This window comes from Accipiter gentilis, chromosome 25, assembly GCF_929443795.1.
Source record: "Accipiter gentilis chromosome 25, bAccGen1.1, whole genome shotgun sequence".
In the NCBI taxonomy this organism is placed as follows: domain Eukaryota; kingdom Metazoa; phylum Chordata; class Aves; order Accipitriformes; family Accipitridae; genus Astur; species Astur gentilis.
This window is the reverse complement of record NC_064904.1, coordinates 11,720,642-11,745,418: the sequence shown is the minus strand read 5'-3', so window position 1 is coordinate 11,745,418 and position 24,777 is coordinate 11,720,642. Positions and strand designations below refer to the sequence as shown.

Genomic DNA, 24,777 nt, shown 5'->3' with positions numbered 1-24,777 from the left:
CCAGTAAAATAATAAGATTGAAAACCCAGTATACATTTAATGCGCTTGGGAAAATTTCTGTGCCACAGATGCCTTGCGTGAGGTGCTTGGATCAGAGATGCATACAGGGCAGAGGGAAATTTCTGATGCACAAAAACTCCCACTGAGGCTTTAGTGCCTCAGATCCTGCACTTCTCTGAAAAAACAGTGTTAGATGTCTCACACTGAAGATGCAAAAGTTGAAATCCCCTTTTTGTCTCTCCCACTTAGTCAATGATTTTGATATTAAATGTAAACCTCTCACGCTGATGCTCTTCCCCTCTGCTGGGATGGGAGATGTAGCTCACACACCCATGGGGTAATCCAGGGCTCCCTGCTTGCACCATGTCCCCAGGACAAGGAAGGGGAGCTCCAAAGTGTTCCTGAACTCTGCACACCTAATGGGAGATGCAGATGATATTTTACTTCTCCTTCTCCATAGCAAATACAGAGAGTCACCAAGCCGAGGATTTGCAGGAATTGTCATGAGCTGTATTGAAGAATGATGCAGGGCAGAAAATTCCTCCCAGGATTTCCTGCCTCAAGCTTTCAATTTATACTAGATATTTCAAAGCCATCTTTAGAAAAACACTTATCTTGACTGTGGAGGTAGCAAGTCTACCTTAGAAAAATTTGCATATGATGATTGTGAATTAAAGGTGCAGTCTGTATTTCTTATCCATCAGAACAGCTCCCTTGGCTTGTCACCAGCACCTGCTGCTCACCCAGGCTGAAATTTATACTGGTGCAAACCAGAACAAAAGAAACGAAAGATGCTCACTACTGATGCTCTAAGCTCTGCAGCAGACAAATTAGTGTTCAAGGCTATGCCATGTCCACATTTATCACATTAATTGATAGATCATAAACATGTCTCCGTACAGAGTCTTGGATTAATTCCTGCAGAGGGCAACCTAAAGGATAAATTGGATTAAATAAAATCAGATTTGTACGGCCGTAGGCTGCTGGATGTCTCTTTTAGTCTCCCCTGCAGATGCTGGATGTAACACTTTCAATCCCTCACAGAGTTAAACCGGTGGTGTTCCATGTCCATCAATGGGGTGATGCTGGTTTACACCAGATGAGGATCTGATCTGTAGCACTGTGCCTGTCTACCTCACATTAGGTTTCATACCGTGGTCAGATTGTACCAGATCTGTTAAAATATGTTTGAACATAGAAGAAAATGGACTAGGGACATAGTGGCCCTTTTCCCCAGGGCAAGGAGGACTCAGAGCCTCCCTCCACATGGCATGTCTGATCCAGACATGTCTGCCCACACAGAGAGGCTGTGATGGCATGAACAGGTCTTTGGTCCAACAGGAGTTTTGCAAAGCAGCCTCTGAATGAGGAAAATCTGCTGAAACACCAGAAAGGCCACAGGGTCCATCCTGGAGTGCAGAGTGGTCCATGTGCTACGCAGCCCAGCTGTGGGGTTTGGTTACCCTCCAAGGTCTTCCTCCTTGGGCAGGTAGTGGTTTGTGGCATCAGGTCACAATGTCACCAACCTTGTGTCATGCCAGCTCAGCCAGCTGGTTCACAGGGGAGGAAATAAGACTTGGGCACTACCACATCCCTGCCCAATCTCTGCCCCTCAGTTCCTCAGGGACACTAATTATGAAGGAGGCTCTTGCTCTGCTGCTGTATAATTATGCAGTGCACGGTCCAAGCCTTAATATAGCTCTGAGTGAACTCCTTTTGGTTTTCTCCTGTTCTCTGAAAAGAGACTCAAACTTGGACCAAGCAACAGAGCAGCCTCCTAGCAATAAAATCTGTATTGAACACAGGGTGGGCACAGTGCCTGGAGTTGCTGCCCAGGAGCTCTTGCAGGAGGTCAGTGTCTTGGCACGTCTGTTGCCTTTGGTTTCTGAACTCGGGCTAGCAAGTTCAGAAAACTACTTCTTTTCCCATGGCCGTCAAAAAGTTTTGTTTGCAGAGGAGCGAGGTGGGGTAGCAGATTTTGGATCATGCCGTAGAGGCAGCGTAGGAGGAGGGAAGATGCTGGCTGCTGTTTTGGTGCTGGTTTAGAAGCAGCTGATGGACACCGGGGCATCAATTTCAGCAAAGAGCGTGCTGTCCTCCCTACCGTCGGGGCTCTCCAACACATGGTAGCCTTGCCGGAAAATTGCCGCTCTCCTGGCACGCCCCAGCCCCCGGAGCGCGAGGACTGCCAGGACGTGCTCCTTCCTGCAGAAACCAAACAAGACCTTGCTCAGTCCTGGCAAGAAAAACCAGCCCAGAGGTAAGCAACCAAGAACCATGCCGGAGGCGGAGCGAGGCCGTGTCAAAGTGCTGGGGAATGTCCCCTCACCGTGCTGGAGGAGCCACCAGGACGGGGGTCTGCAGCCGCCAGAGGTACCGAGCCAGTGAGCATCAGCTCCTAACACCCTGCGCTGGTGGGACACGCTCCTGCTGCTGGTGCTTTGGGGAATTTCCTCCTCCCTCTCCACACACACGTGATGTCTTTTGCAAGTTTTCCTGAGAGGCTGTAGACCTTTTATTTAATGATTATTTTGAGTTGAGTAATAGGAGCGCTAATATTTAGGAAGCTGACAGGCATTAATTAGATTAGAGCTGGGAAAGCCAACTTGGAAACATACCCTGTTCCAGTAATCTTGATATATACAAATTCAGCAACGTCTCCGAGAGCTCAGGGGAAGAATTAACAGAGACCTGAACAGGAAGCAATGCAGGTCCAGCAGGTTCTGCCTTATTTCCCAAACTTAATTGTTAAAAATAGTATTACTTAATAACGGAAAGCCAGGAAAGAGATCAACCAAGAGGACTTGGCTTGGGTCTAAGGCTAATGATGAAAAAGTACCACAAATCATAGCCTTGTAAATGGCTTTTCTGCCTGGAAGATTGTCTTCGAGTAGCTAAGCCTGACTAGTCATTATTTACCTCTCCCATCCTTCCCGGAACAGGCACTGCCTCCTTCATCAGCTTAGTCTGGCCACTGGGATTAAGGGGTTTTTGGGTTTGTTGTTTTGTTGGGGTTTTTTTTGTAGGATACATGTGTTCACGTAGGAAATGACTCCGAACAATTATTCTTTTTCAAGTCCATGTTTGAATTTCTCCACACAGATAAGCTCGAAGCATAACTGACCCACTTAAGTTAAATATACTTATGAAAAATTTTGAGCCTTAGTTTTGGGGAGAAGAAAATATACTTAATGTCATTTTTTTCTGAATATTTGAGGGTCCATTTCAGTGTTCTGAGCAATTTGTTAAATTTATGGTTTATTTTGATTGTATAACTGTTATCCAGCAGGAACTGTGTAACCCAGTGCAAAAACCTTTAGTCCTTTTCTGAAATTACTCTGATGAAATGGAATTTTTTTGCAAGCTATACCACTGATATTCCTCCTCAATAGTTGGTAGAAGAGCTGTAGCAGAGGAGGTAACTTCTGATATGCAGCTGCCTAGTCATAGACAGAGCTAGTCACTTTGTTTGTTTACTTTTCCAGTAGCCTTAAATTTTGCACATGCTGCTTTGGAACAGCAAATGGAAAGCACAAAAGAAAGAATTTGTAATTTATTCCAAAATGTAGTGGTTGTGTTGAGGGCCTTTCAGAAACTGTAGCTGCACTGTGTCAATGTGTGCTGCACTTTGAGGACTGAGCCTGGGAACAGGAGACGAACTATTTGCTCCAAAGCTGGAGCCTGTAAATTGGCAAGCTGGGCTAATACTGGTAATGAACTGAAAAGCAACCTGGAGCTTTACAGTGAAACAAGGTTCATCTGGAGAAATAAAATGGTATCCAGTGATAGGATGCAAGGGAATGGTTCAAAGCTGTGTCAGAGGAGCTTTAGACTGGACATTAGGAAGCATTTCTTTACCGAGAGGGTGGTCAAACAGTGGAACAGGCTTCCTAGAGAGGTGGTCGATGCCCCAAGCCTGTCAGTGTTTAAGTGGCATTTGGACAATTAACAACATGCTTTAACTTCTGGTCAGCCCTGAAGTGGTCAGGCAGTTGGACTAGATGATTGTTGTAGGCCTTTTCCAACTGAAATATTATTCTATTCTATTCTATTCTATTCTATTCTATTCCATTCCATTCCATTCTATTCTAAAATGAAAATGCTTTTGAGGTAACTTGTGTGCATTATAAGACCCAGCAGAAAGGGGAAAAAAGAGAAAGGATACAGTCATAGAGAAAGAAAAATAAGGCGGGATTCCCCTTGTTGCTGGCACCTCTAACATGTAGCTACTAGCAGAGAAGAGAAGCTGAAGAGCTTGGCCAAGGCATGGGGCGAGCTAGTGCTGTTTAGGATGGAGCCCAGCAGTTCTGGCATCTGCCATTTCATGTACCTGATATCCGGATAATCCTGACACAGCTCCTTGACGTACTCCTTGATCCTGTCTTTTTTCTTCTCCCCAATTATATTGGCAATGTGGTGTATGGCGGGAAGAAGCCAGTCAGAGTCAGAGCCCTGCAAACCAGGAGGCATACGGGGATGTCAGGGGGGAGCACAGCACCTGCAAAATGCCTTTTTACCTGCAGTGCAGAGCACAGCAGCAGGATGCTTTTACTGGTGTAAGACAGTTCTGTTGCAGGCTGGACAGGCTGCCCTCGGGTGGGCAGCGTGCTGCTGGGGGCCACCAGGATGCTGGCCGAGGCAGCGCTGGGCGGCGATGGCAAGGTACCCCCGGGAGCTCCGCTGGGGGCCTGACTCTGCACTCCCCGATGCTCATGAGCGCCCCAGCTAGCCAGACCCTGAGCAGGGCGTTGTGGCTGTAGTCTGGCACAGCAGCGGATGCCAGAGACTTCAGCTCCTGGTGCCTGATAGTTTCGTGTGCTTCATTTCTGAGAGGGATCTGTCTCAGCGGGACTTGGTGCCCCGGACACCTGACTTTCTGCAAAATCCAATTAATTTGACTTTGGCTTCCCTGAAAATCCCAGGCTGATGTTGCCTAGTCACAAAACACACCAACAGCCACAATTTTCTCCCCATCACCCTCCTGTCTGCAGACTGTGTGCCTGGATGGACCTTCTCGACAGATTCATCCCCCTGAGCTGTACTCAGGACAGGGATCCTTCGGAGACAAGGTGCATCCCATGGCCCAAGGGAACACACCCAGCAGGGAGTTGCCATGGGATGAGTGTGATCCTACAGCACACAAACCATCCTACGCAAAGTGCCCGTGCACCTGGAAGTGTGTTAAAACACCGTGCGCTGCAATCGGAGAGCTGCCAGCTGAGCACGCACAAGCCGCCAGTGCAGAGTGGCCGCCGGGCTGGAAGTCCACACCATGAACCTGCAGTAACCACCTCGGTTGCTCTCTGTTAGGCATTTTTACATTTCTTGAGGCTTGCCCTCCTCGAGAGCCTGCCGCCTCAGTCCCCGGGAAGCCAAGCAGGGATATTGCACCTCTGGGAACAGGGAAGTCAGGGGATGCCAGGCGGGAACTAACATACCTGATCAATGAGTGTATTATTAAGGATTCTGGCTTCCTGGTTCATCTTTTCACTCACTTGCTGCTGTGTCTCCGCATTCATTTTCCGTCTGGGTTTGATGACCTGCATGATGTATTCCCTCACCACGTACTTATGAATATCACGTAGAAGCTCCTGTTTAAAAAAATCAAGCCTCATGGTTTTTCTGTGGTTCCCGTGCAAGGCCACTGAAGTGAGAGAGGGCAGGGGAAGCCTTTTGGTCTTTAGCAGCAGCCAAGGGTGTGGAAGAGATACACGAAGGCAGCACACCATCAGCACACGCTGCCCAGGCCAGCCCTGCCGAAGGGAGCTGGCAGCCCCTTGCTCCAGCAGACAGCAATGGCAGTGCCCAAGGGAATGCCATGGAAATACTCCTCACCCTGAAATAGCCCATAATTTTGTGTGGGCAGTTTGGGTCCTCAGCAGCAAAGGGCAATATTTAGGATTGTTTTAAAAGTAGGTTTCGATGGTGCTTGCAAATTTTAAATATAAAGCTGTTGTCACCTCCCCATTTATTTCAAAACTACATAGATGTGAAAGGAGCACATAAGCCTATGACTCATGGAATTATAATGTTCAGTGGTAACGTTCACCAGAGCTTTTTATTCCTCTTTAAAGAAACCAGTTCCTGTATTTAAACTACAGAAAGGGAAAACGTTGCTTATGCTCACGTATGGTAGTAGCTGAATTCCCCACGTGAACAGTCCCCACAATTATAAACACCCCCCGACACTGGAAAGGAGTCTGCAGATCAGACCACAGCCTGCAAATGACAGTGGGACCCCCCAGCATCACTGCACCCGGGCATGGGACCAGCCGCCTACCTGCCCCAGGGGCTCCCTCATGTGCTGCAGGTGCTTGGAGAACTGCGAGACTGCCAACGCCAGCGAGTCTGGCCTTTCCGTCGCCAAAATCCAGTCCTTGGTGAGGATTTTCTTAAGGAGTGGCTGAAAAAAGACCAACTCACTGATGGCACCAGTAATATTCAGACTAGCTGATGCACTAGCTGAAGGCACCCAGCTGTAAGCCTGCTCGGGGGCCTTGAACCAAAAAGCACAGAGCACCGACTGCGCACCCACTCTGCCTGAAGACTCACCAGGAATTAGGCACCAGGGGCACAGAGCAGGCTGGGTTTCTCTCTCCACCCCAGGGAATTCAGACCTGCACCTTCCCTTTCTGGGTAGGCGCCCCAGTGAAGACAGGAGAAGCATCACTCGCTGAGCAGGAGATGCTTTGGCATTAAAGGCTTACTTGGGACACCTCATTTCCTTGCTCTGTACCACCTTCTAATCCACCAGCTATATTTCTTTAGGTAAATAAATTTGTATCCCTACTGTATGGATGAAGAAACAGATGTGAATGTTAATCAGATGAAACTCAGGCATGGCTAGAACAGGCTGTGCTATGCAACCAGGTATGCTAGTGTTAAATGGGTTTGCACCAGCTGTGGCCATGACAAGTCACTTGGTAGTAAATCTGTTGGAAATCAGCCCAGTAATCCCTCACCCCTCCAGTCTTCTCCACACAGAAATCAAGCTCCTCTTGCTCACAGCACTTGCAGGGGGCTGTCTCTACTCCCTCCAGACCCATGTGCCTGCACAAAATCTCACTGGGATTTTCTTTCTGCTCATTGCTCTGATGTGGTGGGGAGGAATAGCAGCTGGGAGCATCCCCGACTTGATGCCTCATGGTCACTGATGACGTGGGAGTGATGGCACCATTTCCCATCTGCCCTGCGTTCACGGTGCTCTGATGAAGTGTCCCCAGTGGGCTACTTCCCTTGCCAGGTCCCTAGACCTAACGTGCCTCCACATAGAAACACAGCAATATCTGCTAAAGGCCTCTGGTGGCACCTGGAAGAGACTCCCCTAAGGGTCAAATTCAAAATATCCCTTCTTGGACACATCCCCTTTGTACTTTTCTCCTCTTAGCTCTCAGGATCTCTGTCTTTAGGCTCCTGGCAACCTCCTTCCCAATTATTTCCCCCACTTGTGCCCTCCTGCTGTGCTCCCAGCCTGCTGAAGGGCTGTTTAGAAATGCTTTGCCTTGGCTGCTCTCAGTTCTCACGGCATTTCGGGTCTCTTGCTCAATGCCTTGGCTTGACTTCTTCCTTGCCTGCCACTTAGGCTCTGAGACATGCTCTGCAGTCACTGGAAAGTCCCCTTGGCCAGGCGGGCTTGGCTTAGATTGGAGCAGTTGCGTGACTGTCTTGGTTTCTGAAAGTTATGCTTGGTGATTTAAAAAGTGAATTAGGATGAGTGAAAAGGGGTGGCACCAAAGCTTAATTTCCCCCATGTCTTGTGTTGTACCAGCTAGGGCTAGTGGACCCCCAGCTGGCTCGGAGCAGAGCTGGGAAGCACAAACTGCATTGCAGCATGTTGCCTTATAGGCCTCTTAACTTAAGTTAAGCTGATATCAAAGCTTTATCAGCTGATACCAGAGCTTTAGCATCCTCACACTGAAAGAATCTGTCTTTCTTCACCATGGAAACAGCCTGGAAAAATCACCTCTGCCAGGATGAATCCTCGCCTGTCTGAAGAGGTTGATAACAGACCGTGATGGGAGATCTACAAATAAGTAAGAGTAAATCAAAGTCCTGAAAAACCCAAATGTTGGGATAGAAGGAAAAATGTCCCACTAGTGGTGTCCAGCTGACTTCCCCGGTGCTTCACTATGGATAAGGTTTCCCTGACTGCTTTGCCTGAGATGCTGGAAGCCACCCTTTTTTTTTAGTTGGTATTGTACTAAAGTTAAACAGCTTGACAAATGTATCATTGCTCATAGTAAAAAACTCCCAGGATGCTGGAAGTGTCACTTTGGGTTAAGGAGGATTTCTGTGAATGTGAGGCACAATGAATTTTGGAGGGACCATAATGTCATGTGCTGCAAAATGAGGTCTAGTTGGCGAGACAAGGGAAGTACAATGGCCCTCAGCTGCTGCAGTGGTCCTGCGCATACCCCTTATATTTAGGAACCAATGTGGCCAAGATCCTCTTACCTGTGCTTTTGTTCTTAATTTATTTAAAAAAATATTTGTGAAGTTCCTTGTCAGAGCTGCCAAAATCTTCTGCAGTTCCTCAATGTTGACTTTAAACACCGTTTCTAACCCTGACCTAGAGAGAGAGAGAGAGACACCACCAACGGGTTAATGTTAAAATGTAAACTATTACACTGTCCTAAGCATTTTATCCAGATTGGCATCTTGGTCATTATTTTTAAATAAATTTGCACATCTAGTACTTCCTCTTGGAAACACTTAATGGGTCAAAGTAAGAACTCTTTTTGCACAATCCTATACACTGAAAATTAATCACAACTGAGTAACTGTGCCTAAAAAAACACCTATTTCGTCATCAGGTGGGACAATTCAACCATGCAGAGCAGTTGCGTAGGCTGGTTACTTTTTTACTTGAGCGACACTTCTGCTAAATGATGGCCAGGTGTCTGAGAGAGCACAGAGGGGCTTATGGGGTAAGAGAGAAGTAAATAATAAAGCCAGAGAAGGGAAAGCTGCTGACCCTTCCTCCCCGAGAGCCTGGCTAACTCACTCCACGCAGTGTCTATCAGCAGTGGCTGGGACTGTGAACTACAGAAGTGGAAACCTGTGGAATTTCCTAGGGACAGTGTGTACTTCTGTGAGGTTTCACACTGATGAGGATGAAAACACAACTTCTGAGGGGTTAATGAAATCCCCAGCAGTATTCGCAGGTTTTGGGGGCATTGTGAGCTCCTGGCTTTCTTCTCACTTCCCATCCCTGCCCTGCTGAAACACTCTCCGGGGGGAACTGAGGCAGCACCGCCAAAATGCTAGTGGTCCCCGAGCATCCCTGGACGTGCCACATCCACTGCTGTGACCACAGAGCACGGCGGGTTCCTGCCGCTGCCTGGTAGCTAGTTTATATGTCTGAGGCTGCCCAGGCAGGACTACAAAACACCTAAGAGTATCCCTCTTGCCCCAGGCTGGGGGTCAGGTCCGTAACTCCTGCTGGACACCTGAAACCTGGTTCCAGCATCCACAAAACCATGCCGTTAGGTCACCTACCTCTGCCCAGCAACTCATCACCCCAGGCTGACGAATACTTAACCCGACTCAGGAATAAACCCCGCGGAGCCAACCCACCACCCAAACCCCTTCCAGCTCCCTGCCTGGGGCTGGCTTCCCCCTTCCCCACCTCTCCAGTCCCCAGCGGGGAATGGCAGAGCCATTTTCCACAGGGGCAGGAGGAGGCAGAGAAAGCCAGCTCCTCGGCGGGGTTAGCATTGCTGGAGAGACCGTGCCATCTAGAGACTTGCCGACGGTAGTGCTCACTGCGGCTGGAGCCGTCGGCTCCTGTGAGACACTGCAACGCGAAATCCTCTGCAGCCCCTGAATAATATTTGGCATAGAGCATCCCCGCCGCAGGCCGGGCCAGGCAGCGATGCAGCGGCACGGGAGATAACAACCCAAACTTTTTGGTGGCCAGACCCCAGGCGATAACGCCGTGTCGGTTGGCCTCCGAAGCACCGCATCTGCACGGCAGGGATGACCCCAGATGCTGAAGAGCCCCTGGGCCCTGGTGGACCGTGTCCCTGCGTGGCCGCAGACCGTCCCCCTGGGACTGGTGCGGTACGAACAGCCTCGGTTCCCTGGGGCGCTGGCACAGGAGGGCTGCAGCGGCTGCGCCGGCGGCTGCGCCGGTGCACCTGCAAGGTCGTCCTGTGCCACGGCACTGGGCTGATGGACCAGACCCTGGGACACGCACTGACCGGCACCATCCTGCTTACAGGGAGAGTGTCCCTCTCCTGGAAGCACTCTTTGATAGTCAGAGCTGGTGGGCATACCTGTTCATCAGAGGCCTTTTCAATGGATGGCTTTAAATAAGTAATTCATAACACAAGCAAAGCCCTAGAAGTTCCTGCTGCCAGCAGCGATGACAGGGGCTTATTTGCAGGTTGAGTGCTTTCACAGAGTTTCCTCCAGCCCGGTGCCAAAAGCAGCCTTCAAACCACGTTGCTGAGTTTATACTGCTAACCTCCAGGACAAAAAATGAAAAAAACCCCTCCTCTGAGGCTGAAAAAGATGGGCTGAAAAATGAGTTTAAAGCTTTCACGCAAGCACTGGGTCCAACCCTGCTTCTGCCTCTTCACCCTGTGACTTTTATCTGCATCTATTGGGGAACATCCCCCCTCGAGGTGAGGAAGGGCTGGAGCTGAGCACCCAGTGGTGCACCCCAAGGAGACCTTGGTCTTTCCTTTCCGGGCACTGCCACCCTCCCGGACCCCAGCAACACGGCAGTTCTGCTCAGGGAGAGCGGACTTACGCCAGGTCGTGGAAGCTGTTGACGTAGGCAACGAAATAGGGCGCAAAGATGGGGCTGTCCCGGGCAGTGCTCCATGCCACGAACTCCTCCCCGAACCTGCGGGAGAAGACACACAGGTAACGCTAACGGTGGGGGTATTGAGGATGGCTCATCTGCGTACACGGCGATGTCAGGAGACAGCGGTGGCTGGCCCAAACTGTCCCCTCTGTATACGTCTGTATGCGGACGTGTTTTTTCCAGCTGTCATAACATGCGTGTGCATTGGCGGGGAATGGATGGTAGATAATTATGGGTTTAGGGTGCGCTCGCCTGAGCGGGCACACAGCACTTTTGGAGAGATGCCAGGGATCTCAGCACGCCAAATCTCTGACTTTACCTCACAACGACAGATTAATTGTGGCCGTGGTGCTCAGGGTCATCAGTCTGGTCCTTCATTTCTCTGGCTTTTGGGGCAATATAATTTGTGTCCTCTTAAGCACACAAGGAAAGGATTTACCTTAGGGCTGATTTTACAGCAGAAGGTGAATAGGAACGGGGCAGCATTTTCCCCCTGTAATCCTAGCATGGTGTGTTAGGTAGCTGTTTTCTGTGTAGCACATCTTTTAGGGTTTTGACAGCTTTTCTACACCCAGACCTGCACTGCTGGCAGGAGGCTGCATGCTCAGGCAGGTTTTGCCTGGTGGTCCCATTCTTTGTCAGGGTAAAGGAACCTGCTCAGGCCAGCCTCAGCTGCTTGCATCTCAGGTTTGTTTAAGAAAAAGCTTAAGTTTCAGTGACCCTTTCATCCGGGAACCCTTGCTGCCCCGGCTTGCATTTTACACCATTTTTGTTTTAAAAAAAAAAGAAAAGGAAAAAAAGAAAAAATAATTTAAAAAGAGAACAAAGAAAAAAGGAAAGAAAAAGAACAAAGAAAAAGAGAAAAAAGAAAAAAGGAAAAAAGGGGGAGGGGGAAGGAAAAAAATAAAGAACAGAACGTTAGTACTGCGTTTCTCCTTCAAAACCCAGGCAGACTTCAAAGCCAAACAGCTGGTAATAGCCAAATACCCTGCTCACTCAGGGTATGGGAGACAAGCGTGGACTGCTGGCCGAGGGTTTAGAAGGGAAAGCATTGCCTTTAGCACACTTTGGACACCTGCCATGCCCTGGGTTCACAGTCTAAGAAAGGAGTGCTCGGGCTCCTTACCCTCACTCCTGCAAAACATCTACTAGCAAACTCTCCACGCAGCGCCTGCCAGAGGTGGGAAACTTCAAAGGTTAATGCAAAATTATTCTTAATCTTGTTCAGAGTTGATTCACGCCGCACAGCCTTTCTGTTCTGTAGATTGCTGCTCTGGCAAGTGGCCACGAACCCCCCAAAACACAGCCCCACTGGAGAGGGCAGACAGTGTGTTGCTGTGCCGGGACCCTCTGTGAGCCAAAAACCTTCCCTGGAGCATTCCCAAAGCAAGTCACAGGGGGTAAGAGCTGAGGCCATAACTCGGGAACTACCAAGCAGAAAACTGTCATTTCAGCAAAGGTGCAGGGTCCTGTGTCCTTTGGACAATGGGTAAATTTTAGAAAGACTCAGAAGGCAGCCCAGCTATATGTTTTGCCCAGGTGTAACAGAGAGGGTCCCATCAGCCACTTCTATGCCCGCAGCCACAGCATGCAGAAGAAAACCCTCTTGGCAGGACTCACCCTGGGACACATAGATGATGTTTTGGGCAAGCAGGCTCTGGGTCTGGGGGTCCATAACTGCTGCTTGCCCATGGCTGCAGCTGCAAGCAACCAGCGTCCCATACCACAATGGTCCCAGATGGACGGGACCACAGTGGTCCCATCCCTTTCCAGCCAGCAGCTCCTTCCTGGAGCTCTGACCTCAGATTTTGGGACTTGCAAGAGTCCCATCTGGGTCTATTTATGACTCCCTCCAAGTTGTTTTGCAGCTTGCTACTTATTGGGCTCATTGTGATCTCTAACTCTCCCAGGAGCAGGCCTGTGCCTGCTCAGTGCCAGGTCTGGCCCACTGCATGGACCTTTTCCCTGCTTTTTTACCAATGTGGGACTCATCTGGAAGGAATACGCCGCCCAGAGCGGCAATGACCTTGGTATGAATTCGTGCAGCTCTGCCAGGCACAGCTCAAGCATTTTCATCTCCAGGCTTCTACTGATTGCTCCAGATATCTTTGTGTGCTCCCCGATGATCTAGAAAAGGGCACAAAAAACCTCTGGTGAATGGGACAAGCACAGGCGAAACATCCTTCACAAGGTTCTCATGCAGCTTTAGTTGATAAAAATGACTTGCCTAGCAAAGGAGGAAACAGCTGACTTGTTGCCAGGTGGTTTTCATTATTCTCTGGCAGTTTTAAAAATAATAATCCAGAATGGGCCAAGCGGCACAAACTGATTTGTGGCATAATCATTCATCCCTAAAGGCCCAGTGTCCTTCTGCTGTCTGAGCGTGAGTTAGACGCAGTGTTGACTGGAGCCCTGAGCTGCCCTGGTGCCATCCACCTCTTTTGGGGTGATTTGCTGGAGACGTCAATCCCTAACCCAATGTCCAAGAGGAGCTGATCTGGCCCCCTGTCCTCATGGTGAGGGTGGCTATAAGCACCATCCCTGGGCGCTCACACAAGCCCCGTCCCCATGAGTGACACCGGGGCCACACAGAGGGTCGGCCATCACCCCGAAATCTTGCTTGCACTGGGACTCCTCCCTAACTCCTATTCCCACAACCCCGTCTGCCTCTCTGGAGTGAGGCAGGCTGCTCTCCCGCTCTGGTGCTTCTTGAGGCATCCTACCCATCTGCTCATCCCATTCCGACCTTCCTTCCCGGTGATCACACAGCGTGTAATATTCCTCTGTGGAAGAAGAGTCACGGCGGCAGGCAAAACTCTTTGATTTTCTTTCTTTTTCTGTCCCTCTCTTTTTTTTTGGTATTATTTAATTGAAATGACTCAACCCTTTGAGTGAGGAGAATGAATCCAAACCCCTCCTGGATTTATTACCCTGTAGTCCCTGAAGCTAGCAGGAGCTTTTGTTTTTTGTACTGTTCAAATTGGAGTGGCTGTCACTGCCTACGGCCTTTCCGTGGCTGCCACAGCCCCGGGACAAAGCCACTCTTTCAGCCAAGGGGTTTTTCTAACAAACGTTTTCTTTCTGCCTTTTTCTCCCTCTCTCTTTTTTCTTTTTAATCAAAGAGATTTAAGGACTTTAAAATCAGTTGCCTATTATGTTGCTGACACAATTGACAGCAGGTTTAATTTGCAGCTAGAAGGCAAGCGGGAGAGCTAAAAGTTGTAATAAATGGCATTTTCTGCTCTAATGTATTCTGCCAGTGCGTGACTAACATAAATTATCGCAGGAGGCAGTACCTCCATGCCGGAAGGTAACAATCCAGTTTCCCTGGAGCCACAGAGCCCCCCCCACTTTGCCCCAACTAATTAAATACCGTTTGAATATCAAAGGAGACCGAGGAGTGGTAGAGGTTTTCCTTCACTTCTGGATGAACTTCCTTCTCCCACTTCTCCGTGACCTCCAGTCGCAGGATGTTTCCAAAATAGCTTTTGATTTTCCCCTAAATGTTAAACGTAGGAAGGAAACATGCAGCTCAGGATAACAAAGCAAGCATGAGTAAAGCGGCTCGCTGTGTTTTGCTCTGTCGGCGCGTGTGTAAGGCTCACGCGTGCGGTGCGGAAAGGTAGGCAGAGTCAAAGGTCTTGCTCCAGACGCTGTCAGTCTACACAGGATTTTGGGAATAATCAGGAGCTGTGCTGTGTGGGGGCAAGGTACTCCCAAATCAAGGGAGAATCATTCTCTTGGCAGGGAAATAGTGTCAGCTGTTTGACTGGTTGGTTGCAAAGTCCTCTAGCACGTGTAGTGCACAAGGTCAGGATTAAAGATCAAAACCAGTCCTTTCTGGTGGTACAGCCACTCAGGTAAGTGGCAGCATTGTTCAGTCCTGGCTGATAAATCCATCTTTTTGCTGGTGAAACAAAATGATCCTTCACCAGCACAACAGAGCAATACTGATTTTATTCAGCTGGGTACCTTGAGCCCACCTTGAGCAGTGCCCTGTTTCAGCAATGGTCTGCAAGAAGATGTCTGAGCCCAGCAAAGAGCCAGGAAAGCACATAGTCTCACACAGGGTCCCAGCCAAGGACGGCAGAAAGACAGCTGCAGAAGGGGCTTCCTAGGAGGAGCTCAGCCATGGGGAGGTCCTTTGGCAGGGACGTACCCAAAGTTGTCTGCCTATAGCAAACCTCGGATGTGCTGGAGGAGGTCACACGCTGTGAAAGTAGCAGCTAAAATGCCTTTACATCTAGCTTTGCAATGCGTTCAGTCTGATGAAGCCCAGCTATGACCTTTCGGTAAGCCTCTGCCATACTGTATGGGTCTGGTACAGTCCCTTTGGCTCTGTGACCACCCAGGTTCGGGCCCATGGCCTGCTTCGGTCCCTGAATCGGTGTTCAGGACTTTTCTGCTTTTGATTAAAGGTCGTTCTGCATGGTGCCGGCAGGACTCAGCACCTGGTGGGGCTAGAAACCATGATGCAGCCACCCAAGACCTCTGCCCTGGAGGCTGGGGCTCCCACACCTTCCCTGGGGGGCACGTGGGGACAAGGACAAAACTCTCACCTTTGCAGAAGCGATGTAGTCATTTTTCAGTTTATCCCAATCAGCTGGTGTTAACAGCAGGGACAGGTTTTCTGTCTTAACTTCTGGTTTGAGATCGGGGTGACCCAGAAAGAGTTCACTGGAAAGATTCAAATGAACAAATTATGTTGCCTCGGAGTGTGAGTAAACTGATGGAATATTCATGTGCCATGAGCTACATAATTATTAAGCTGTGAGAAATATACTTAAAGCTTAAATTGCGATGCTTGTTTTCAAGCTTTAACAAGAAAATCTTTCCTCGCTATTCAAAATCCTAATTATTCAAAATCAAAATGATCTAAGGTTCCAGCCCACCTTAGAAATCATGAGACTTCTGAGTTGTTTGGACATGAAAAGTGCTAGGAGAATTTACTTTTTTAAATAAACAACCTGAAGCTGATTCATTTGACTACAAGCTTGCAAAATGCCTTTCAGGGTAATTCCTGTAGCAGCGTGCTGCTTTGGAGTTAGCTGATCTCCCTGACTCCTCTCCGGTGTCACATCACGGCTTATATCATCCTGTTATTTTTCCCTGTGCGTTATCCCTAGGAAGGGGAGGTGGCAGAGCAGGTCCTGCTCTGCGCAGGGCAGCCTCTGGAAGGCATTCCCATGCCTGGGCCATGGGCCATGGCAGCACCATGGTTCCTCCATGGATGGAAGCAGTGGGTGGACCTGCAGCTACAGAGTCTGACTCCAAAGTGCACTCAGCTGACACGCAACTTTTCCACTCACTCTCCTCTGGATTGTGGTGTAATGAGGCCAGCTGATTAGCGGGGAGGCAGGGAAAGGGAAGGAGTGATTGTGTTTCTCCCTCTGGGGCGAGAAACCCATTATTAGCCCGTACAATTGAATGTGCTACCCTTGCAATCTGCCATGGACCGTGGAGGCATTGCGTCTTTCAGGGTAATGAAAGTGGAGAGCAGAAAGAAGAAAATATTCATGCACTTGATGACTGTTGCAAGCAGTCACCTGGTTAGCAGGGACTAACACAGTGGCCATGTCCTACACACAGCCTGCTCATTTGCCCAACCACCAAAAAGCGTTCCCGTTGCGAAACCAGCGTCAAGCCCACGGCTAGGTTTGGATCCAAGTGAGGATTGCACTGTACAAGGTCAGGCTGGTGCAGAGTGACTGACTGCTCAGCAGAAAAAAATCTCAGCATGCTGATAGTGTCCTGGAGTCAATGTTCAGATTTCCCAGAGAGGTACATCTGCGGGTGTGAAGCATTGCACAGTCCCGCTGCTGCAGGAGTCTGCTGTTCATTTAAAAGGATGCCACAGATTTAAATACAAACTCTCTGCCATGACTGAAATGACTGGCTCAAATGTATACTCGAGGAGCTTATTCCCCTCTTCCTTTTTTCCCAGTTGTTTGAATTGTAGCATCAATAATGAGTTTGGGTCAGACAGTTTCTTCTCTTTTGGGATGGGTCCCAAGAGGGGATGAAATTCTTTGAGAATGAGGAAATCAAATGGAAACAGCCCATCCCAGCAAGGTGATTGCAAGCAGTGCCCAAAACGCTGCAAGCTCCTCATAAGCTCTTTCTCAGCAAGTTAGAGAAACATGATGGGGGCACTTTAGTGCAGAACCAGGCTGCTGAAGCTTGTTTCTCCCCCTGTCTCCTACAATGTTGGGGTGCAGTACAGTTCCCAGGGGCTGGGGACATGCAGGAATTTCCCTCCAGATGAGATCAGCAGAGACACGTGAGGAAGGACAATGGGTGGGACTGTCACTCCCATAGCGGTCCTGCCATAATGCTGGTCAGCCAGTGCCATGATGCTGAGGGGGTTACACACATGTCATCACAGTCACCACACTGTAAATGGGGTTTTGGGAGCAACTGGACAAGTTCACAGAAGAAATCTGTTGAGGGCTGTTCATAAAAAGACCATCTGCAGTACAAATGATCCTGACCCCAAAGCTAGGAGTGCTCTGGGCAAGTGTTGCTGCTGCTTGCCCTGCTCCACCACTGCCCCTTCCATGTCCATTTTTTCCCACTGTTTGACTCAGTGTCAATACTCCTGCCTTCACTCCCTTTTTTGTTTGTTTGAGGGGTGCCAATTGGTTTGCGTTTGTCCCTTCCTTGGTTCAGGCCATTCCTGGAGACCAGCTACTGGGGCAGACACCATTTTGCTTTGACATGGCTGTTTTTACATGCTCATTACCAGACCCAACTCCTGTGGAAGTTGCCTCTCTTCTCCTTCCCACCCCACTGTGTATTTCTGTTGGGTTTTAGTCTGGGAGATCTCTGGGCCTGGGATGATGGTCTGTGGTCTAGCCCAGTGAACAACTGAGGACAAACAATGCCTGGACCTTCTACAGGTGCCTATCTTAGATGTCTTCTTTGGCTGTAAAAGGAGGCAATGTCCAGCATCACAGTTTTTACTGTTGTTGTGCAGAATTCCTGCCTTTACTCCCACATGCAGAGGGTACCCTGAGGATGGTGTTTGATACATCTATGCAGCTCCTAGAATATTTTAGTCACCCCTGAATTACAGGGAGCTTTAAGAGGTCCTAAAAAACACGGACCTCCCATTCAACTAGTGGACACGTCTGAGCCAGAGCCTTTGTTTTACTGTGGCTAATTCCACACGGTGTTGTCTTGGCATCTCCTTGAGACAACTCTGACCCCTGAATATGGAGGGTAACATGGCCCGTTTCCAAATGCATCACAGTTTTAACTAAAAAGGAAGAAGGCAGGGCTCCCCCACAGGTCCCTCCCTGTGCCTGGAAAAGTCACCGTGCAGCTGCTGGACCTTGCAAAATATTTGCAGAAAAGGAGCAGGTTTATCAGAGCTGCAAGGAGGAGATTCCTGGCATGTGAGAACAGCAAGTGGGAGAGGGGAGTAAAACAAGGTAATTTAGATCTGTGAAAAGCAGTAAGTGTTTTATTTACAAACCTTTGTCCCCACCTATTAATAGATTGGCTATCTGGCTTTACTGTAGAAGAGACTGTGTTTCTTCCTCACTCATGAAACTGAAAATAGCTTGGTGCTTTCAAAGCACACTGTGGCCCTGCCGGTCTCTGGAAGAGGCTGAAGCAATGTGGCAACTGCAGGTTCTTACCTGCGGTAGGTGTTGGCCACCCAGTCGAGTAAGGTGTAGAGCTCTTTGAACTCCAGCGGTCTCTGGCAGAGATCTTGCAAGTGTGAGGCAATGGCCTTGTGAAAAGCCTCCACATACGTGTCACACACCTGGTACTCCTCCGGATAGCACTTTTTTACTGATAACTTGATTTTCAGTAAGTCTTCACTCAGTTGTTTCTGGAGGAATCCTAAGTGGAGATCAAGCCAAGAACTCTCTTCTTCCTTCGATGCCATGGGTATCCTCAGGACTCTTTTTCTAGCACTCTTGTTGACAGCTTCCCTCCACTCCTCCCTCCACTTTCTGGGCGTACCAAGCAAGTCCGACCCAGGACCAGCAGCATTGCCTGTGTTAGGATGAGCTGCTTCTTCACAAGCAATTAAAGTCACCAGGGAGGTCAGCATAGTGTCCTCTACAGTGGGATGCTCCAGCGTTCCCACCACAATGGAGTGGATCGCATTTGTGATAGAGTTATAAAGCAAATCCACATCCTTGGATTTCCGTACAAATTCCTGGGGGTTATCTTGGTATTTCTCAGCATCCCGTTCAGCAATAGTCTCATCTTCCAAGTACCTGATGCTTGCAAATGCTTCCAAAAGTTGCCTTTTCTGAATAAGTTCATTGATTTCCATTACTGCAGAAAGAATGGGGGGAAAGGGTTGGGACAAAGCAGGCATTAGGTGATTGACAGGTAACACGACAAGATGCCTCATGGGGAGGCTTGCAGGGCTGCTCTGAGTAGCCAGGTCCCAGCAGTGCCCCTGAGACTGACCCCCCTCATCTCTCCAGCTCCTGTTTGACACAGGAGAGGAAAGCAACGGAAATGCAATCACTGCAAATTGAGCCACATCTCTAAACTACTGGTTTCAGTGGTAGGAGATATCCAAAAAACTGATTATAGCCCTGCAGGAAAACCTCAAGCAACGGCTAACGAGGCTGCGCAGAGGGACACTGGGGTCTTAGGCTGCATAAAGCTGCCTCTGGCTCTGCCCCTCTGTTAGTGTGGAGCTGAAGTGGGACCGGCAGCAGGGACAGTTTGGGATATACCCTACCAGCAGGATTTCCTTTAGCACAGATGCCCTTGTTTCCCAGCATACCAGAGTGCCCAGCACACTCTGCTGCTGAATTGGCCATGGCGGTGCAGCCCAGCTCTGGCATCTCTGGCTTGAAAGGGCATTTCAGCGTGCTGCCCAAGAAGGCAGGGAGAGTGCCCAGGGGTCTGGCTGGAGAGGTGGGAGAGAGCACAGCAGGACAGACCCCTTTGGGCCTCCTGAGCTCCCAGGTCAGACATCTCAGTGGATGGTCGTGTTTGGCCCCAACCTACCCACCTGCATGTCCTCCAGAGATACCAAGGCCCTGGGGGAGCAGCATACTGATTTGGGGATGCTCCTGATGATACATTTTTGGGAACATTCCCGGTTCAGATGTAACCTTGGGCAAACCCCAGGCTTCCCTCCTGTCTTAATTTTGTGCATTATTGAGTTTTCCTAAGACACATGATCAACTAATGTCACAGCCAAACTGGCTCTTGCATTTCTGAGGGCTGAGCAAAATGCTAATGCAAACTACAGAGGTTGTCGCTGCTGATTTGCGTTATGACGACTCCTTGAGATATAGCGACTGAGGTAGCAAGCCAGAGACTGGCCCATTCATGACTGGCCTCTTAGCTGTTCCAGACATTTAGGAGATGTTCTGTGATTGCTTGTGGTCCTCAGCCTTCTCTCAACAAAAAGAGGGATTTCTGGAGGACCAGAAGCCACAGCTTCTCAGCCCTGCAGTTATTGCAATCTGCGATAACCCTTTGGCTGGGGAGTGAGGACAGTCTCTGGGATGGTAGTCCCGGGGTCCCAGCAGAAGGAAATGGAGGAACACCAAAGTATGCCAGGTATGTGAAGTTCACCCACCTGTGGTGGTTCAGGGTTGGGTGACCTGGCTGTTCACCACCTCTATGTAAACCTACAGTCAGATACGCAGCACTGCCTCTCACCAGTGACATTTGCCTTCCAAGCAGTGAGCGCTGCTGTCCCTGGATGGTTTTGGGAGGTGTGTGCACTGGAGGGGGATCCAAACCTGCGAGTGCTTTCTCCTGGTGCTCAGGTCTCACGTGGGGTTTCCCTACCTCCTTTGCCTCAGCACCAATACTGGCTGGTGTTGGCTGAGGCTGTGGGAAAGTCACCAAATAGTGTTACCCCCAAAGTGGCTGAGGTCTACTGAGTTTCCCATTTCTTTTTCAATGCCTTGCTTGTGCAAGAACTGCTGCCTATTTGCCTATAGCATAAGAAGTATTTGCCATGTGTTGAGGAGATCCAAGAGCACTGTTAGCTTTAGAGAGGCCCCAGGAAGCTCTCACCATCTCCAGCATCATAACAAATGCTCTGAACAGGAGATCCCACTGTGATACTGGGCATAAGGCAAATATTAAAAAGGAGAAGGGAAAGGGTATTACTTAGGCATGCGTGGCCACTGCTTCTGGGACATACACACATAAAATTATATGGAAAAATTGGAGAGCACTCAGGGAAGATATGAAGGACTGGTTCATAGCCCATAATTTATGCCCTTGGGCTTGTCTGCACACAAATTTTATACCATATACACCAAATATTCTGTACAGCGTGAGAGTATCTGTATGAAGATGGAAATACAGCAAATAACGCAACTATTGATGCAGCATAGAATGCATAGAGCTTTTAGTCCCTATATGGAGCTACAGTTGCTTCTGCACTCAGAGGGGAGGGAGATTGTGCCACTTAACTTAGTCTCTTCTAGATAAATTAATATAAAACCTGTGTTTGCACAAGTGCTTGCAGTGAGAGACTAAAGGAATACATTCTGTTCTGTTTATCAAAGTGAGAAAACACCATTTAATCACCATCTAGGATAATTAGTCAGGGAGGTGATATTGGGTGCTAAATGGATCTTTAATTTAGCAATACAAGATCAGCCAGCTGGTAGTTGAAGGAAGACAATTGAAAGGCAATTAACCATTATGCAGCTTAATGGTGCACATGGTGGAGTCTCCATCGCTTGCCATATTTATCTCAGGATGGGACGTGTTTCTGACAGAGCTGCTCTAGTCTAGGCTAATCACGAGTTATTGGGCACAGGATGGGCCTTATTCGTGCAATTCCTCAGCTTGTTTATTGCAGGAGAAGAAAAGGGCTTATGGTAACATTTCCTGTTGCTTCTCATCTAAGACCCTTTGAGAACAGACTAGCAAAGTTTATGAGATGGGCTCAGATCCAGCTTACCAACCTCACAATGTATCAGTGCAAAGCAGTAAATAACTTCATGGCACAGTAGAGCACATTATAGCAGTGAGACAACGTCAGCCCTTCGATGCCCATGACATCCGATGCAGTAGACCAAGAATTTCTTTCTAGAAATTTAGCCTGAGGAAAGGTCAAGCCATGTTGACCCACCTCAGTCTATCTCCTGGTGCATGCATTGTAGTACCTCAGCCTTGAGAAGGTGGAGGAGAACAGTGCTCAAACCAAGATTAAAGTCCTTGCAGTCTGCCCACACTTGCGGAAAGGTGAGAGCTACACTGAAGGTAGTTACTATAATTTGACTAAGACCTATCTATATAATGCTGACAAAATGCATGAGAGTAACCAGCGTGAGGAAAACAAACTGAACAAATATTTGCAGCACTGCTGTTGTGAGAATAGATGGGAATTCAGTGTAAGAGAGCAAAGCACCTGTGGAGGTCTATTCACCAGGCAGTCTCTAAGATTAGGAACCAAGTTGGAGGTGCCAAACCAGATCACATCCAAACCATCTTTTTTCCCCATCAAGGCCCTGGAGCAACTTACAGAGTACAGTTTGGCACCATCAGTCTGAGAGCTGAAGAGCAGAAATTGTCCCGAAGTAAAATGCCGGCAATAGTGTAGGAATAGCCCACACTGCACTTCTAGATACTGTCAGACCAGCAGTTTCCAAACTGTGCTCAGCAGATTGCTGACTGATATGTCTGAGGGGCGATATGTCCACTGATATGTGAGCTGATAGGTAGGTTGTTGATATGCTTAAAATAACGCGGTGGAGGCCACACAGCAGCATGTTCAGTGACAGGCGATCTGCCCAGGCTGGGCCAGGTAACGCCCCAACGTGTTTGTGCAAGGGGTGACAGTTGTCTCTGCCCCGTAATGGGGTGCCTGCTCTTTAGCACCTCTGTTGGGCGCAAGACTTGCAAAGTGTAAATTACTTGAAGGTTATGTATATCCTGCCAAGCAGATTACACTGGTGGTTATGTTTCTTACCTGAAAGAGGCTTTCCTTGAACGGGCTTTGCTTCTATCTTCTCACCAATCTCCTCCACGCCATTACAGATCGTGGTTTTGTTCTCCTCATAGCTCTTGGAGAATCGCAAAGAAAGTCGTTTTCCTTTCCAAGTGCCGGTACCTTCCTTTCCTTTCTCTTTGTTTGGACTTCGTATTGATTTCCGGATGCTTAACATTGTTTTAATACCTCTTTCAAAGAACCCACTGTCCCTGCTATGCAAAGTTGGGCTGCTTTGTTCAGAAGCAACCTCCATCTTTTCCTCCCCTGCACTGTTAGTCAGTGAGGCTGGTTCTGAGGTCACGCTCCTTGGGTCTGACTCTGTATTTCTATTCATCTTGTCCTTCAATAAGGAGTTTTCCAAACAAGTTGACAGTAATCACTGAACTGCATAAAACAGCGGAATTAGATGAGATGTTCATAACAGGGTATTACTGTGTGTCCAAAGTCAGTCCTGGACTGAAAATCTGGCCCATCCCTTTCCTGTGCCTAATACAAGGACAGAGCAAGTTGTTCTAGCCTGTAGCTACCGAAACAATCTCTCTAGTCACAGATACCAGGTGCTGACCTGCTTTTAGCTCTGGAAAGCTCTACTTAACTCCATAAATCAGGCAAGTGGCGGCTATTTCTCCAGCACCAAGGAATCACTAAAAGTCAGAGATGATGAAATCTGTGTAAACATACCCTTATGGTTGGTAACAGGATATGCTTTTACTTTCCATTCTTCTAGGTGGATTTCCAGCCACGTAGGAATGATAACCCTTCCTGAGTCTCACTGAGCTGTTGCCACTTTCTGATGTGGATACAGCAACTTTGGGTCGTGCTGCTGCTTCTGCCCTGCTCAAGCCCTGACCTGCTGCTGCTGCTAGAAGGTGGCCCAGGGGTGAGCGGTCCCCGGCTGGTGGCTAAGCTCTGCTCTAGCCCCTTCCACCAAACCCACAGAGATCTCCATACTCCAAATCATGATGGTTACAGCGCAGGAGGCTGTATGATGCAGTAAAGGTTCACATCACTCATCCTGCCTCAGAGCACTGCATCCTGGTGTGCTGAGAATGGGTATCTCCAGGGCCAAGCAAGCCCCTGTGTGAGCTGCAGGGGATGCTGCAGGAGATTTCAGATTTCAACAGAAGTGATCCTGTGAGTGCTACTGGGCTGTAGTCACATTCCCTGCACTTGCTCAGCTCCTGCCCTGCTGCAGACAGACTAGCTCCCCTCTGCCCACCCTGAGAGCTGGCCCAAGTGCTTGGGAAGGGGAAAGAGACAGAGGTTTTGCCTTCCCTCCCTTGCAAAGGGCTCTCACCAGGTCAGCAGCTAACACGGCCCGCTCGCGGGGACATTGTACATTGCAGAGCTCTGAGGATGGGAAATGTGACATTTCCCCACCGCACGCTCAAGGCAGCTCAGTGATCAGTTTAAATCATTAGAAGCAGCTATTGCTTGAGGTCACCCAGGAACTGCCTGTCTCAGGTCTGTCCAGCTCACAGGAGCCAGAGATTGAAATATGATTGCAGCGAACGGACATGTTGGGACTCTGGAAATAGATCTCATCCTTCCTCAGCCCGAGTTTGGTCATTGTTTCGCTCCCTTGCGCATGGTTATTTCATGGGCTATAAACTGCAGGGACTGCGTCTTCCCATGGGTTTGCAGTGCTGCTTGCACAGTTGGGGCTCAGACCCTGCATCACACCCTCTCGGGAGAATATTTAATCATTCACTGCCTTGCTCAGGAGCTCATCCCATAACAGCCCATACGGAAGGCGGGAGGGAGAGGAGGACACCCCATTTTCCAGGGATTTCAGTAGGAAGGGGGCTGAGTCCTTAGCTCAAACCCTGCTTGGGGGCTCTGTGGCCAGAGCGGAGCAGCAGCAATGATCAAAGGGGTGAGCTGTGTGGTGGAGGGAGCCAGGGAAGAGGACCATAAAATATGAGCCCACAGGCAAGGAAAGAAGGGATACATACCCCAGCACCAACTGAACTGATCCTCTCCACAGTGGAGCTGGGATAACACAGGCACGATCCACAGA

At 49.0% G+C, this 24,777-nt stretch overlaps 1 protein-coding gene across 2 annotated transcripts; it reads right to left on the bottom strand.

Annotated features, from left to right (window-relative positions):
• Positions 1-269: 269 nt before the first annotated feature.
• Positions 270-23,272, bottom strand: EXOC3L4 (exocyst complex component 3 like 4). 2 transcript variants are annotated; one of them, XM_049828508.1, is made up of 11 exons: positions 22,737-23,272; positions 18,457-19,108; positions 15,373-15,490; positions 14,187-14,312; positions 12,840-12,940; positions 10,757-10,852; positions 8,455-8,569; positions 6,281-6,403; positions 5,439-5,591; positions 4,331-4,452; positions 270-2,205 (listed from the first exon to the last, which is right to left on the bottom strand). In XM_049828508.1, the coding sequence occupies exons 1-11, from the start codon at positions 23,089-23,091 to the stop codon at positions 2,043-2,045; spliced, it is 2,124 nt and encodes a 707-aa protein (XP_049684465.1). In that variant the 5' UTR covers positions 23,092-23,272; the 3' UTR covers positions 270-2,042. The 2 variants fall into 2 exon arrangements, with proteins under 2 accessions (XP_049684465.1, XP_049684466.1); XM_049828509.1 differs by lacking the exon at positions 6,281-6,403.
• Positions 23,273-24,777: the final 1,505 nt, after the last annotated feature.